The 14396-nt window shown below is 56.4% G+C and overlaps 1 protein-coding gene across 2 annotated transcripts; it reads right to left on the bottom strand.

The window, feature by feature from the left end:
- Positions 1-2102: 2102 nt before the first annotated feature.
- Positions 2103-13709, bottom strand: SLC2A1 (solute carrier family 2 member 1). Of its 2 annotated transcripts, none has more exons than XM_086476367.1 (10): positions 13674-13709; positions 8821-8913; positions 4842-5002; positions 4404-4644; positions 3866-4028; positions 3596-3783; positions 3376-3480; positions 3173-3274; positions 2669-2872; positions 2103-2326 (listed from the first exon to the last, which is right to left on the bottom strand). In XM_086476367.1, the coding sequence occupies exons 1-10, from the start codon at positions 13689-13691 to the stop codon at positions 2129-2131; spliced, it is 1473 nt and encodes a 490-aa protein (XP_086332493.1). In that variant the 5' UTR covers positions 13692-13709; the 3' UTR covers positions 2103-2128. The 2 variants fall into 2 exon arrangements, with proteins under 2 accessions (XP_086332493.1, XP_086332494.1); XM_086476368.1 differs by lacking the exon at positions 13674-13709 and adding an exon at positions 12957-12975.
- Between the last annotated feature and the right edge of the window lie 687 nt (positions 13710-14396).

The raw sequence follows: 14396 nt of genomic DNA, 5'->3' as shown, positions 1-14396 counted from the left end.
TTGGCGCGAGCGATGAGAAGACCCCCTGGGCAAATCACACCCGTTTTTGGGGAGCTTTGAAAGCTTTTCACAAGAGCTATTTCCTACAACAGCTATTTCCAGCGCGTGCATTTGAGGGCGAAGTCAGATTAAAAAAAAAAAAAAAAAAAAAAAAGCCTGAAGTGACCAAGACCAGCATTTCTTTGCCCAAAACTGTTCAGATTTGCAGCTCTTGGCGCCTCATCAGCTTGAGGGGAAAGAAAAAATCCACCAAGAAGCAGCAGCCTCCTTCCTTCCTTCACCGGGCTCCAGCGCTCGCAGGAAGAGGCAAGAGCTCTGGCCCAAAGCAACGCCCTTCCCACCCCACGGGCCGAGCTGGGGGCAGGTTTGGGGTCCGGCGAGGGGCCAGAGCAGGTCTCGGGGATGGGGGTTGTAGAGGGGTCAGGGCTGCTCCAGCACCGGCCAACCCCCCGTTTGGGAAAGGGACCAGGGCTGAAAGGGAAGGGGAAAGCCCGGCTGAGCCGAAATAAAGGCACAGGAGGCGCCGGCTGGGTCGCTGCATACATTCTCCTTTATTGTTAGCACACCACACACCTTCCTCTTGGCACTTCTTTTTCATGTCTTTGTTTAAAAAAAAAAGGAAAACACAACACACACACACGGGCTCGGCGCTGCGCAGAGCCGCCACAACGCATTTATCACAGGGTATTTATTTTTCTCTATTTTTTTTTGTCCGTGTCCCCCCCCCCCTTTATTTTCTTTCAAGTGTCATCACTTCCAAACCAGACAAATAAATTAAAAAAAAAAATAAATTTAAAAAACCCCTGCCTGTGGCTTTGGGAATGTGCCAGTCGCTCCCACACCAGCTGCACGCGGGGAGAAGGGAGGGTTGGGTTTTTTTTTTTTTGTGGGATTTTATTTTTTTCAGTTTTGTTCGAAAAGGACAGTATTTCTCTCTTTTTCTTTTGTGGGTTTTTTTTTTTTTTTTTTTAATGTACTACAGCCTGAAATTCAGTGCAATAGATACAACTACAGTGCAGGTAATGAACTATACAAAAGTCATCCTAACCATGTACAAGCTTCCTCTTAGTCGCTATAGAAACTATACCTTCGCCTCTGTACCTTTTTGTATACATTATACAGTGTGAATATACTCCAAGAATATTTACAGTACTTTGCTTGTCAAATCAGAAACGCTATAACTTAAATGTCTACTATTAACAACCATTGAACAAAAATATATATAATATAAATATCTTCCAGTCTATACACAGAGCAGGGAACGGATGGATCCGCGCGGTGGTGGTGAATCGTGGCGAGGCCGGGAGCGGGCGGCAATGGAGGGGGGTGGCGCTGTAGTGTGTGGCTGCCGGGTCATTCCATCGGCGCTTCACCATCGGGCAAATATTGCCAAAAAAAACCCCCAAACAAACCCAAAAAGACACACCACCCCCCCGCCCCTTCCCCTTGTCCCCTCCCGGCTGAAATTCAGGGAAAGGAGAGGGGAAGCTGCAGGCGGAGACGAGGCTCTGCAACCTGCGCCAGGACATTGACCTATCCCGGCCGCTCCCCGGGCCACGAACCCACCGGGGGCTTGAAATCAGTTCAGCTGCTGGAAAAAATAACTTGTTTTGTTTGGTTTGTTTTTTGTTTTGTTTTGTTTTTTTTTAAAAAAAAAAAAGGGTTGGTTTAGATTTAGTCAATTTACGTGATTTTTCTACGATTAGAACGTTAAAAAAAACATGTTTCCAGCTTTAAAAACACCCGCTACGTGATTTCTCGTTAAATAACGTATCGCGTCATTAAAAACAAGGGAGCCACCCTCCCGCTGGCGGAGGCAGCGTGGTTGGTTTTTAAAACATCTATTGGCTTTGAAATCCTGGACGCGAAACCAGCTAAAAATTTAAAAAAAAAAAAAAATTGTTCCTAGCAGAAAAAAAAAAAAAATAAAAAATAATAAAATAGGTCAGTCTGTCCCCAATAAACCAGTGCGGGGGAGGGGGGTGTCTGGAAAAGGGGTGCGTGGACACGAGCCCGGACCCCCGCTCCCTCCGTCCTGGTTTCTGTACAAAGTGTTTTTAAAAAAAAAAACCCCAAAGCCGAGGGACTCGGGAGAGCGGGCGGGCGGGCGGGCGGGGCCGCGGGCGGGTCAGACCTGGGAGTCGGCGCCCAAGCTGTGGAACTCATCCGGGGTTTTGTCGCTCTGGCTCGCTCCCCCCTGACGGAAACCCGAGGCGATTTCGTCGAAGGTCCGACCCTTCGTCTCTGGCACCTTGAAGTAGGTGAAGATGAAGAAGAGGACTAGCAGCACCGTGAAGATGATGAAGACGTAGGAGCCGCAGAGTTGCTGGGAAGGAGAAAAGAGGAGGGAGGGGTGAGCGCGTGGATGGGGACGGCGCTCTGTCACCGGTGCCAGGTGCAGGGTGACAATCACAGCTGAGGGACCATCTAGTGACCGGGGTCCCAGACCTGCTTTCTCCTGCCCTTTCAGAGAGCACCTCGAGTTGGAAGGGGACCCGTAAGGATCATCAAGCCCAACTCCCTGCTCCTTCCTCAGATCCTGGCCCCATCCCTCTTCCCCGGGGGCGTTCACCCCACCAAACCACCTCAGTCCAGGTTTCGGGGCCTAAGAGAAGTGGGCAAGGCAAGGCTCCCGCCCCCAGCCCCGCTCCCACCAGGAGATGATTACCGCGATGTACTGGAAGCCCATGCCCACGATGAAGTTTGAGGTCCAGTTGGACAGCCCGGCAACAGCGAAGGCAGCGGGACGAGGGCCCTGGCTGAACAGTTCTGCCACGATAAACCAAGGGATGGGGCCTGGACCGATCTCGAAGAAGGCCACGAACCCGAAGATGGCCACAATGCTGAGGTAGGACATCCAGGGCATTTGGTCCTAGTCCAAGGGAAAGAGAGACGGTCGGTTTGGTGAAGGGCGAGGAAGCATCTGGCCATGGCAGATGGTGAGACCCAAGCGAGCGCGGCGCTGGCAGAGAAGCCATGAGGTTTCTCCAGATTGGAGACTGGATTTCTGGGACCTCAAGAGAGATGTGGGCAGCGGGGACCGCTCAGCCAGCAGCTCTAGGAGGACAAGCCCTTCCTCCTCTCCAGACCGCCTCCTCCAAGGCACCACAGCGAGGGGCAGCGTGCAGAACCTCCTCCCAGCCCACCCGTCCCTTCAACACCCATCACTCACCAGCAGTGTCAGGGCAATGGTCATGAGCACCGCACACCCCGCCATCCCCGCCAGGCCGATGAGGTGGAGGGTCCTGCGTCCGGCTCGTTCCACCACGAAGAGCTGTTGGATGGAGACACACGTCCATCAGCATATCCCCGGCCTGGAGGAAAGCCCCCTTCTCTCCACCTTCCCTGGTGAGAGCTCGGTGGGCCAAAACTCACCGAAACGACTGTGAAAGCTGTATTCACCACGCCGGAGCCGATGGTGGCGTAGACTGGCTGCTCCACACCTGACTTCTCGAAGATGCTGGTGGAGTAGTAGAAGACCTACAAAGGGCAGGGATGTGCCATGAGGCAAGGAGTCAGGTCTTGGAGCCAGCATGACCCCAAGTTCTGAGTGAAACAAGCTGACCCACGGCAGCCAGGTCCCTCCAAAACTCACCGCGTTGATCCCCGAGAGCTGCTGGGACAGCTGCAGGACGATCGCGATGAGGATGGGCTGGCGATACATGGGGGAACGGAAGAGCTCCATTATGGTGACTTTCTTCTCCCTCATCATTTGCCGGCTCTCCTCCTTCATCTCCTGGAGGTCGCTGCTGACATCTGTCGTGCCTCGCAGCTTCTTGAGGACTAAGGGGAGGAGGTGGGGAGTCAGGAGCCACTGAGGACCCTCCTGCGTGGCGGGATGAGCTCAGGGACGGGCATCACTCACCGCTCTTGGCTTTGTTCTCCTCGTTGCGGTTGATGAGGAGGAAGCGGGGGCTCTCGGGGGCGAAGGGCAGGATGATGCACTGCAGCAGGGCGGGGACGAAGATGAACCCCAGGAGCAGCGGCCAGAGCGAGTCGTTTCCCATGATCAAGTCCAAACCGAACACCTGAGGATGAGAAGGGTTGAGCCCCTCTTTCCCAGCTCAAGTTGGGCCCAACTCTGCTGCTCACGGGCGCACTACAGGCTTGGACGCCCATCAGAGGGACGTGGACAGCTGTGTTGCTTCCAAATGGCCAAGTGATGTCATATCATGATGCTGCCCACCCCAAACCTGAAGATCTCTCAGCATTCCTGGAGCTCCTGGTCCTGCTGAGCTCCAGGTCCATCCCTCCAGCCTCAGCTCCATCTGAAGGGCCTTGTGGATCTACAGCACGGGCAACGCTCCGCGCTGCTGCACTGAACCCCATCCCCTATAGACCCTGATGAACATCAGCATCAAAGCTGGGGCAACGCCCCCCCGAGCCGGTTCTCCGGCACTTACTTGCGCGATGAGGATGCCCAAGACGATGCCGAGCTGGTGGAAGGTCCCCAACGCGCCCCGCAGTGCGGTGGGCGACACCTCGCCCACGTACATGGGCACGAACCCAGTGGTGAGGCCGGAGTAGAGGCCGATGATGAAGCGGCCGAGGATGAGCATCTCGAAGGAGAGCGCCATCTTGGAGAAGCCCATGAGGACGGCGGACACGAAGGCGAGAATGTTGGACATCAGCATGGAGTTGCGCCTGGGGGAGGGAAGGGAGAAGGGTGAGGAGGACCACAGGGTTCAGAGAGGCTGAAGGGGCGTTGGGAGAACCCAAACATCAGCTCTTGGCAGGAGGGAGGTGCCCAAAACCACCCGCCCTCGGATGCCGGGGTGGGATGAGGCCGCACAATGCCCCCTGTTGAGGCCCACCACAGGTCCACCACGCTCGGTGCTCACCGTCCAAAGCGGTTGACGAAGAGCCCCACAGAAAAGGATCCGATCATGCCCCCGACAGAGAAGATGGCGACGGAGAGGGACCAGAGCGTGGTGAGGGTGGCAGGGCTGATGGGCTCATCGTATCGGTACAGCCAGGTACGGTTATAGAAGTCCTCAATCACCTGCAAGACACAGGGGGGGGGAGAAACGAAGCCATGGGTTAACACCACCCCTAGTCCATCCGTGCCATCGGTGTTACGAATTGCCCGGCCTCAGCCCAGCCACCTACAGCCCCTTGGCCAGCGAGCGCGGATCACAAGACAATGCGTCACGGAGCCGGGAGCCACCCAGCCGCCGGGCCGGTGGCTCAGCTCCAAGCCCAGGGAGGAAACCTGATGGGATGCGCGGGGGAAATGCAGCCAGACGGGTTCTGGTCTCGCCCTGCCCAGGGAGGCTCGGCGTTGCCAAAATACCTCTTTCGCCTCACCGGGCGGCCCGTGGGGAGGTCACGCTCCTCCCCGGGGCGCGGGAGGGACGCCTCCGTCCCCCGAGGAGAAGCAACACGGGGAGGGGAGGCGGCAGAGGTGCTGGAGGAAGGTGAGGAAGACAGCGGGGTCATCCAGGGAGCTGATCAATCCCCATCCCCTTGGACACACCCTTGAGTTTAATTTCTAGAGTGTTTTATTTTTTGCTGCCACACTTCCATAACACAGGATTTTTGCTATAATTCTGCCACACCACAATGGTTCTGCAACACTAACATCCCAGACAAGCGCTTGTTTTCAATCACTGCCTTTGCAGAACACCTTTTTTTTTAAAAAAAATATATTTTCTTTTTTTTTTTAATGTATTTTTAAAGCCAGCCCACTGCTGAAAGCTTCCAGTCAGTTATTTAAGGGTCACCCAAACCAAAAAAAGCAAAGGGCTCAGTAACACACCCCACCAACCCCAGCTAGAAGGAGCGGAGATTTCGTGCAAGCGGGGGAAGCTGCTGCCGGCCACTGAGGGGCTCGGAGACCCCGAGGGCTGCTCCGAGGGCTCCGCACGCGCGCAGCTCCCGCTCCGGCCTTTGCACAATCCCGCTTCGTTTTCTACTTTCCCCGTCGCTCCAAGCACAACCAAGAGCCCCTGGCAGAGGCAGCGCGAGAAATACACCCCGTGCTTCGCTAGAAATTTCAATAATGTAATTTCTATGAGGTGTTTTTTAAGTTCCTTTTACAAAGCCCCTAAACCATTAGGATTTCAATATTTAAGTGATTTTGTTTGCCTCCTGCTTCACCTGGAGGTTTTGACGCTTTGGGGGCTTTCTTCCCTTTTCCTAACATCACCCAAATAAATAATCAATGTTCTTTGGAGAACCCAGGACTGGCTCAGGCTCTCGGTGGGGGTAAGCAGGTCTCTGCACACACCCTGCCAAACCTCACAGAGCTCTAAATTCCACCTCACTTCCCCAAAAGCCTCCAGCTCGCTCCCCCTGAAGCCGAAACAAAAATGAATCCAAGTGACAGTGGGATGCCCCAGCGCTGGCTGAGCTACGCTGGGCTGTGCTTCGGCTTATCAAAAAGTAACACCCAAATACCCCCTCCTGGCCCCCTTCCCTCCTGCAAAAGAGGATGGATGGGAAAACCCGCCATCAGCCAGCTGTTGGGAGAGGAGGAGATGAAGAATTGCAAGTTTAAAGTGAGAAGCGTTAAAAAAATGTAACTGCATTTCCCCAAAGTTGGGTTTTCCTCCCCCCACGCCACCCCCTCGCCCTCATTTCATTTCAGCTGAGTGCTTTCTACCGGCCCTCGCCCAGTTTCGGGCCGTCCCTTCCACACATCACGTCTGCCACCGCCCCACAAACCCCAAGCCGCTGGTTCAGCAGCGGGGAGGACTAGATCAAGAGGACCACAAACCCGGCGCTCAGCCCTCCCTCCGCCCGAGGAAGGAGCCTTCCCGCAGGGAGCTGCTGCCTGCAAACGCCGAAGCCAGGGGAACAATGCATCCCATTCCTGCACCCCTGTGCAGCCCAGTCCTGCTCCTAATGCATCCCCATCCCAATCCCATGCCCCAATGCATCCCCCATCCTGCTCCCCAATGCATCCCCCAGCCTAATCCCGCACCACGATGCATCCCAATCCCATGCCCCAATGCATCCCCAATCCCGAGGTATCCCAATCCTCCGCCCCAACCCAAATCCTGGCACCCCGATTTATCCCAATGCATCCCCATCGCAGCCCTGTGCACTGCTGCACCCCCATCCTAATGCATCTCCATCCTGCACCCCAACCCTGCACCCCGATGCGTCCCCACCCCTAAAGGTGTGATGAAGCCCCGTGCCCAGAGCACCCCGCTACCCAGGACAACGCTCATCTGCCTCCCCTCGTGTCCCCGGCACAGAGCACCCCAAATCCTCCCCCCCCCCCCCGTCAGTTCTGCACCCCGACCGCAGCATCACTCGCCCCTAAAATCCACAGCCCAGCCCCAGATTGAGCCCCAAGGGTTTAATCCTAAAACACCCGAGGGAAACTGAGGCAACACCCATCGAGGGGGGGGATCTCGCTTCACTGGGAGCCTGTAGGAACTGGGAAGACCCCAGCTCCGCTGCGGTCCCTGCCCACGTCCCCCAGAGCAGCATCTCCTGGGGCAGGAGGCGACGGGAGGAAGTTCTTGCAGCTGCATGGAAACGCTGCGGGTCCTCGGGGGGCCGGGCTCCGGAGCACGGCGGGGATTACAGCGCCCGCTCCCCGCCGGGCCCGAGCTCAGGGAAAAACGAGGGCAGGTGCCAGAAATCTGCTCCTCAGCACGTTCCCAGGGATTTCCCAGCTCCCAACGCTGCTCCCATCGCCCGTCCCTGGCGCACTAATGTCTCCAGCGCGAGGGGAAGGCGAGCGGGGGTCGGGATTTTTTAGCAGGGCGATGCTTTTGGCAGATGGATGCGTGCCCCGTGGCCACGGGTGCTGGACGGGAGTCGCAGCCTCCAGCCACGTGAAATCCTGCTGAGGCCACTCACCGGGATAAAATACACCTTTATAAAGGCAATTTGTGACTTTTTTGCTCTTTCCACACTGACGGGGGCTGGGGAGTTTTTCCTGGGGTCTTCTCGCCCTCAAGGAGGGTTTTTAACCCAGCGCTCGAGGGGAGACTTTGCAACCTGCTCGCTGGTCATGGGATTAACCCTCTCATGGCATGAACCCTGCCTGGGTGGGTGTAATGATTTGGGATGGTGCACCGGGGGCTGCGATGCTGCTCGGGGATAGGCTCCGCTCCGGCACAGCAGTGGCTGGACCCCGGGTTGTCCTTCGACACCTTACCCCAGGCACGGGAGCTTTGCCCAGGGCACGCTGCAAGCACCACGTGGCATTCCTGACCTAACCTTTCCAGGCCCTGAACACCTCCAAAAGCCACGTCATTTGGGCAAAGTCAAGCTTTTCAAGGCTCCCACGGACCTACCAGCCGCTGGAGGGTCCTGGCACTCTGGTAGGGGAAGGAGCCAACGCCTCCTGCTCTCCCTCCCACCCCGCAAGCAGCCGACCCTCTCCCCTCCCGGCGACATCCCGATGCTCCGGGATGCAAAGCTGCGATGGGGATGCATTGGGATAAATTAGGGTGCCAGGATTTGGGTTGGGGTGGAGGATTGGGATGCATCGGGATGCACTGGGGCATGGGATTGGGCGCTCATTCCCCCCCCCTCAGCTTCGAGATGACTCAAACCCTAATTAACTTCCAGATCTTCACTAAAAGCCGAGGTTCGAGGTTACACCAGTCCCACCCGGCGAGCATCCCGCAGGCGTTCCTGGGATTCTTCCCAGCAAGAACGCTAAGCGAGGAGGAAACTAATTCTCCTGGGAAGTCGGGAGCTAAATCACTCCCTGGCAAATCCCATTACAGGCGGTAAGCTGCCTAGCGGGATGTACTATTTTAGCCGGGCCGGCGGCGGGTGCGGGTTTGTTTTCGGGCACAGGGGTTTGGGGGGTAGAATTTTGCTCCGGCGAGGTCGCTCGGCGCACGCTCTCACCTTTTGCGGGGCGTTGATGACGCCGGTGTTGTAGCCGAATTGCAAGGAACCCAGCACCGCTCCTCCCACAGCGAGCATCAGGCGAGCCGTCATCTGCAGGGAAAGGGGAAAGAGAATAAAAAAAAGTGGGGTTAAACCTGGGGTGCCAGCGATTCCCCCCCCCCCCCCCCAACGTCAGAGAGGTCCCCCAGCGCTCCTCCCCGGGGAGCTGCACGAGGAGGGGGCTGCTCGTCGGGCTGTGAGCACAAACATGCAGGAGAGAAGAGGAAACTTGCTTTTTTTATGGCATCCACGTGGGGTAGGGGAAAAAAAAAATATTTAAAAAAATACTGTTTGGGGCTCAAAAAAAAAAAAAGCAAGTTTGTGAATTCCAGGAATTTTTTGCCTCTGGACTGGGAAGGGAGGGTTTATCTGCGCACAGGATCCCTTCAGAGGGCTCCCGTGACACCCGGGCAGCGTGCCAGCGGGGGCAGATGCTTTTGGGGACGCCACCGGCCGGCCCAGCATCGGCGCGAGGCCATCCCGGAGAGCCGCCGCTAACAAAGTTTTTGCATCGGAGCCTAATTAACAGTCGCCAAGCAAAATCCCGGCTATTTGGCAAACCCTTCACCCGCCTCCTCTTCCTCCCGCTTCAGCCAGAGCGACAATCGGAGCCTTGTTTGGGAGCGGGGTCAGGGCGGGCCAGCGCTCGGGCCACCTTCGTTAACGGCCCAATTATCCCCGGCAGGAGATTTTCCCGGCGCTCAGCTCTGAGAACCAGGATCCGACATTCCCGGTTAATCAGCTTTGGGATGATCCACGTGAAATTTATAAGCCCCTTAATTTGGGGGGCTGGGCTCTCCCTGGTTATCCCAGGTACCGGTGCAGCACCCCCAACCTAGGGATGCTCCCCTGGCATCTCCGATTAATATTCCCACGGGATTGGACCCGCTCAGACCCCACCTAAACACTGCCCCTAAATTAGGAGGGCTAATTACAAAGCAGACGCAAAAAAAAATAGGTATTTTCTTATTAAAGAAGCATTTTCTCATTTTTTTCAATAAATAAGCACTGCCCTCTGACCTCACCTCTCCAGCCGAGCTGCCTACCCCCGCGTTAAAGTTTGGAGGGGAAGAAGCAACAGGGAGTAAAGCCAGCCCCATTAATGAAGCTCATTAATTAGGCTTGGCCCCAACACAATTAATCAGGGAGGTTTTAGCATTCGGTTTTGTTTGGCGCTTCTGAATAAACCCACCCCGAGAAGAAAACTTCCCACTCAGGAGGGCAAAAACAGGCCGGAAAGTTGCTGGCATCCCAGAAAAACAAGGAAAAAGTCCCCCAAAAAAATCCAAAATCCCAACTCTGACCTCATCCATCCACAAAATTGTGACGGGCAAATATTGAGAGGACAGGAATATTGAGAGCAACCCATGCTTGAATAAATGCTGTTAAAAAAAATGAGGGGTGTTTGGGGGAATTTTGGCTCAGTTTTGGGGTGTTTCTGGGGTTCAGCGTGATTTTTTTTTTTCTTTTTCGGGGCCACCCCTCACTTTTTGGGGGTGGCAATTTTTACTAAGGGCCAGCTCGCCCGCCCCAGGAGAGCGGACGGGCGGTCCCCCACGTAGGACGAGCGCGCCGGTGAGTCACGGCAGCGCCGCACGGATGGGGATGCGCCGCACCGGCGTGAACTTTGCTCCGGGAAGGTGGCAGAGAGCAACACCTCTTCCCTCCGACACCAGCCCCGACCCCACGAAGAATGAGACAATAAAACTACTTCTGCAGGTTTAACCTCTAGCGAAAACAAAACCAAACCCTCAATTTTTAACCTTTTAACCCAACCCCAGAACTTTATATTTCTACGAAGCTCCGGCAGGTTGAAGGGACAGGCGGTGGGAAGGCTGCCGGCGTTTTTGGAGGCTCTCCCCGGGGAAGGGTCACTGTGAGTCAGCTCCTCCCGCTCGCTTCGGGCTTCCCAGTTCCAAACACGCTGCCCGGCCCGATCCGGGAGCCTTTCGGCTTTAACCTCACCATTAAAGGAGAGGCTTAAGATGGAGAGTTGAGGGGGGGGGGGATGGGATAAAAAAATAAATAAACTTTTAAGGGCAGCCTCACATGGGAAACTCCCGCAAAACCACACGCAGGGTTTCTTGGATTTGGGGGTTGGTTTTTTTTGTGGGTTGGTTTTTTTTTTTTTTTAACTGCTTGCAGAAAACAGCAGCTTTATTTGGAGTTTAGGGGGAAAAAAAAAAAAACACCAACAGGCTTCCCCTCCTTGCTTTTGTGCAATGGACTTCTTTACAGCCTGGATATACCCAACACTTGTGTGATGTTGGGTTTCTTTCCTCCTTCCTAACTCCTCTACCCCATAGGAAGGTAAGAGCAGCGCTTCTAATTTTAATAAATTTGTGTTTTCTTTTTTTTTTTTTTGCTGCTTCCTGCCTCCTTCACCGCTCGAACGCAGCAGCCAGGACGCTCGAAGATGTGGACCTGTGGGGTGACAGCAGCCCCCCAAACCTGCCACAGGCTGCATTTGGCTTTACAACTCTTTTTTTTTTTACCCATTTTCTTTTTTTCCCCCCTTCCAACACAAGACTACTTTGGGTGCTGCCTGTCTCATGGAGCAGCAAAGTGAACAAACCCTTTAGAAAATAATAATAATATTTTTTAAAAGGCCTCCCAGGAAAACCCACATTTAAAAAGAGCCCATAAAAATGAGCCACGAGGCTTCACCGAGCACCCCAGAGGCCGACTGCGAGAGGTCCCATGGCGGGACGGGCGCAGGGGGCGATGGCAGGAGGGGGTGCAGCACCCCGCACGCCGGCCGGAGGGAAGACACCCGGATCCGGGCAGTGCCCGGGACAAGGCGGCTGCACGCTGGCTCCCAGCCCAGGAAAAACTTACGCACCCACCGAGGGCCGGGTAAAACCCGCTTCCAAAGCCACGGCGTGTGCCACAGCGCCGGCGGGTACCCACCCGGGGGGGACTTTCTGCCGTCGAAGAGGGGGGGCAACACCAGCACCGTGGGGTTTCAGGTGAGATTTTGGAGGGATTATCGGAGAAAACTCACGGTGAGGGGAAGCGGAGTCGGAGCAGTGTTATGTTTTATTATTATTTTTTTTTTCCTGAAAGGTCAGCTAGGGACGGCGACACGATTCCTCCCGAGTTTTGCAACCGCAACAGCGTCTGCGACGAGCCCGGGAGGTGTTTTTGCATGCAAAGAGCCGCAGAAGCCCAGCTCCGTGGGCAGAAAAGCACGTCCCGCTTTAATAATATTAAAAATCAGATTTAAGGGTGGAGGGGCGAGCTCATCCCCCACCTCCCAGCACCCCCAGCATCACCACCGCCAGCTGCTTCAGTAAAAAAATCCCTTTTTTTCCCCCCCTCCTCGCAAAACACACTCTGGATTTAAGCATCGCCCATCAGAGCACAGCAAATTCTTCCTGCAATTAATTACCTTGGAAAAAATTAATCATTTCTAACCCAAATTTCTCTAACGGAGTCGTTATTAAAGATGGAAAAGCGGAGGGAGCGCGGCTCTGGCTCCATTTCGGCAGCGGGGAGTTAAGCCCGGCCGGCAGCGCATCAGATTTCTTCGTTACGAGAGCAAATTTCTTTTTAATTCCTGCCCCCATCGACACGCTGCTGGCCGTCACGTTCCCGGCTCCCAGCCCCAAACCCACACCTCGCCCAAAAAAAAAAAAACCCCAAAAACGGCGCTGGGGTAGAGCCAGCTTTAAATAAAGTCATTAAGAACTATAAAATAGGTAAAAATACTAATTTTAAAAGAACCTAGTGTTCCCAACGCTCCAAAGCTGGGGGGAAAAAGGAGGAGTTGTTCGCTGGGGAGGAAAAATGAGAGGAGACGTCCCTGTAACGTCTTTAATTGGAATAAAATTATTATTTTTGGTTTTAATTACGCCTTACCCAGCGCGTTGCACGACCACGGAGTGAATTTTTTTATTTCCTTTCCTGGGGGGAAAAAAAAAAAAAAAAAACACCAAAACAAAACCCAACACCCCAAAACCCTACGTAGTTGAATATATCCCAAAACACTCCCAGGAGGGAATATCTGGGGGGGGCAGCACCCCTGGGTGAGGACGGGGCAAGCGACCCCCGGGGTCTAACGCTATCGACCCCCCCCCCCGCAATTAACTCACCTGCCTCATTTAGGGCCTGACGTCGCATCGCCTCACCCCACCTCTGACATTAGAAATCAATTTATTTGAGGGGGGAATTGCGGCGCGGGGAGGACTCGGCTGCTGCCGACTGGCCGAGAGAGTTTTACGTTATTTAATAACTTGATTTGGGGGTAAATTGACAGGAACTGGGTCAAAATCGTGCCAAGAGCTCACGCCGTGACGTGACCTGGCCGGACCCCAGTATGGCCGGGGGGGGGGGGGGTGTCTCCCCCTCAGTGCCACCTCAGCCTTGCACATCTCCCCCCCAAAAAAAAACCCAATCTCGGCACTTTGGGGGCCTTGCTGTCTTTCCCTCACCCCCAAAATGGGGCCAAAACTGCCTTTTTTGGGGCTATTTTCTCACCCCAAAGGCCGGGGACGGGGGTGACCCCCAAACTCCTTCCCGGGCGCGCTGTGAAGCGCTGGAGCGGCTGTTTCGGGGTGGTTTTCCCTGGTTTTGAAGTAATTTTTTCAAAAAAAAAAAATGTTTGGTTTGAGTGGCGGCGCCCACGCGCGTGGCCTCGAGGAGGCCGAAGGCGGCCCCGGTTCCCCCCGCCCGCTCTTCACCGGGCCGCCCGCAGACGATCGCTCTTTCTCCGGTTGTGTAACGCGCTGAGGGAGGGGGGGCGCAGGGAGGGGGGGGGGGGGGGCGGTGAAGGGGTGGCGGCGGGGTGCCTGGGCGCGCGGCGGGCTCACCTTGCTGCCGGTCTCCATGGCGGCCCCGGGGGGGGCGGCGGGGCGGCGGGCGGGCGGCGGGACCGGGCCGGGGCCGGGGGGGGGCGGCGGAGCGGCGCGCGGCGGAGCGGAGCGGTGGCGCGCGACCGCGGCGGGGGCATTGAAGCGGCTTAAGAGAGCGAGCGAGCAGGGGGCGCGCGGCGGCGCCGGCCATTGGGCGGCGCAGGGCGAGGGGCGGGGCGAGGCGGGGCGGGAAGGACGGGGGAGAGGGGAGAGGGGGGAGGGCGGGAGGGGGGCGGGGCGCGGAGGGGGCGTGCGCGGGGGTGTGGGAGGGGGCGCGCGGGGGGCGGGGGGGGAGGGGGGAGCGCGTGCGGGGCGGCACGTGGGCGGAGGGGGCGGGGGGGGGGTGGGGGGGGAGGAGGGAGCGCCGGTGTGTGCGCACGTGTGTGAGCGTGCAAGGAGGGGGGGCGTGCGCGTGCGATCGTGCAAGGGGGCGCGCGCCGGTGTTTGCGAGCGTGCGAGGGGGGGGTGCACACGTGAGCGTGCAGTGGGGCGTGTGCCTGTGTTTGCACGTGTGTGAGTGTGCAAGGGGGGGGGTGTGCACACGTGAGCGTGCAAGGGGGTGCGCTGTGTTTGCAGACGTGTGAGTGTGCGAGGGGGGTGCGCACACGCGTGTAAGGGGGCGCGCTGGTGTTTGCGCACAAGTGAGTAAGCCGGGGGTGTGCACACGTGAGTGTGCAAGGG

The sequence above is a fragment of the Leptosomus discolor genome, chromosome 20 (assembly GCF_034619465.1).
Source record: "Leptosomus discolor isolate bLepDis1 chromosome 20, bLepDis1.hap2, whole genome shotgun sequence".
Classification (NCBI taxonomy): Eukaryota; Metazoa; Chordata; class Aves; order Leptosomiformes; family Leptosomidae; genus Leptosomus; species Leptosomus discolor.
Note: the sequence above shows the minus strand (reverse complement) of the source record. Positions and strands in the feature narration are given on the sequence as shown.

Coding starts and splice junctions, on each gene's coding strand:
- SLC2A1 (XM_086476367.1), bottom strand. Junction 4,645..4,841: donor TTCGTCAACCGCTTTGGACG/GTGAGCACCGAG, acceptor TCCCTCCCCCAG/GCGCAACTCCATGCTGATGT. Junction 3,481..3,595: donor AGCTCTCGGGGATCAACGCG/GTGAGTTTTGGA, acceptor TGCCCTTTGTAG/GTCTTCTACTACTCCACCAG.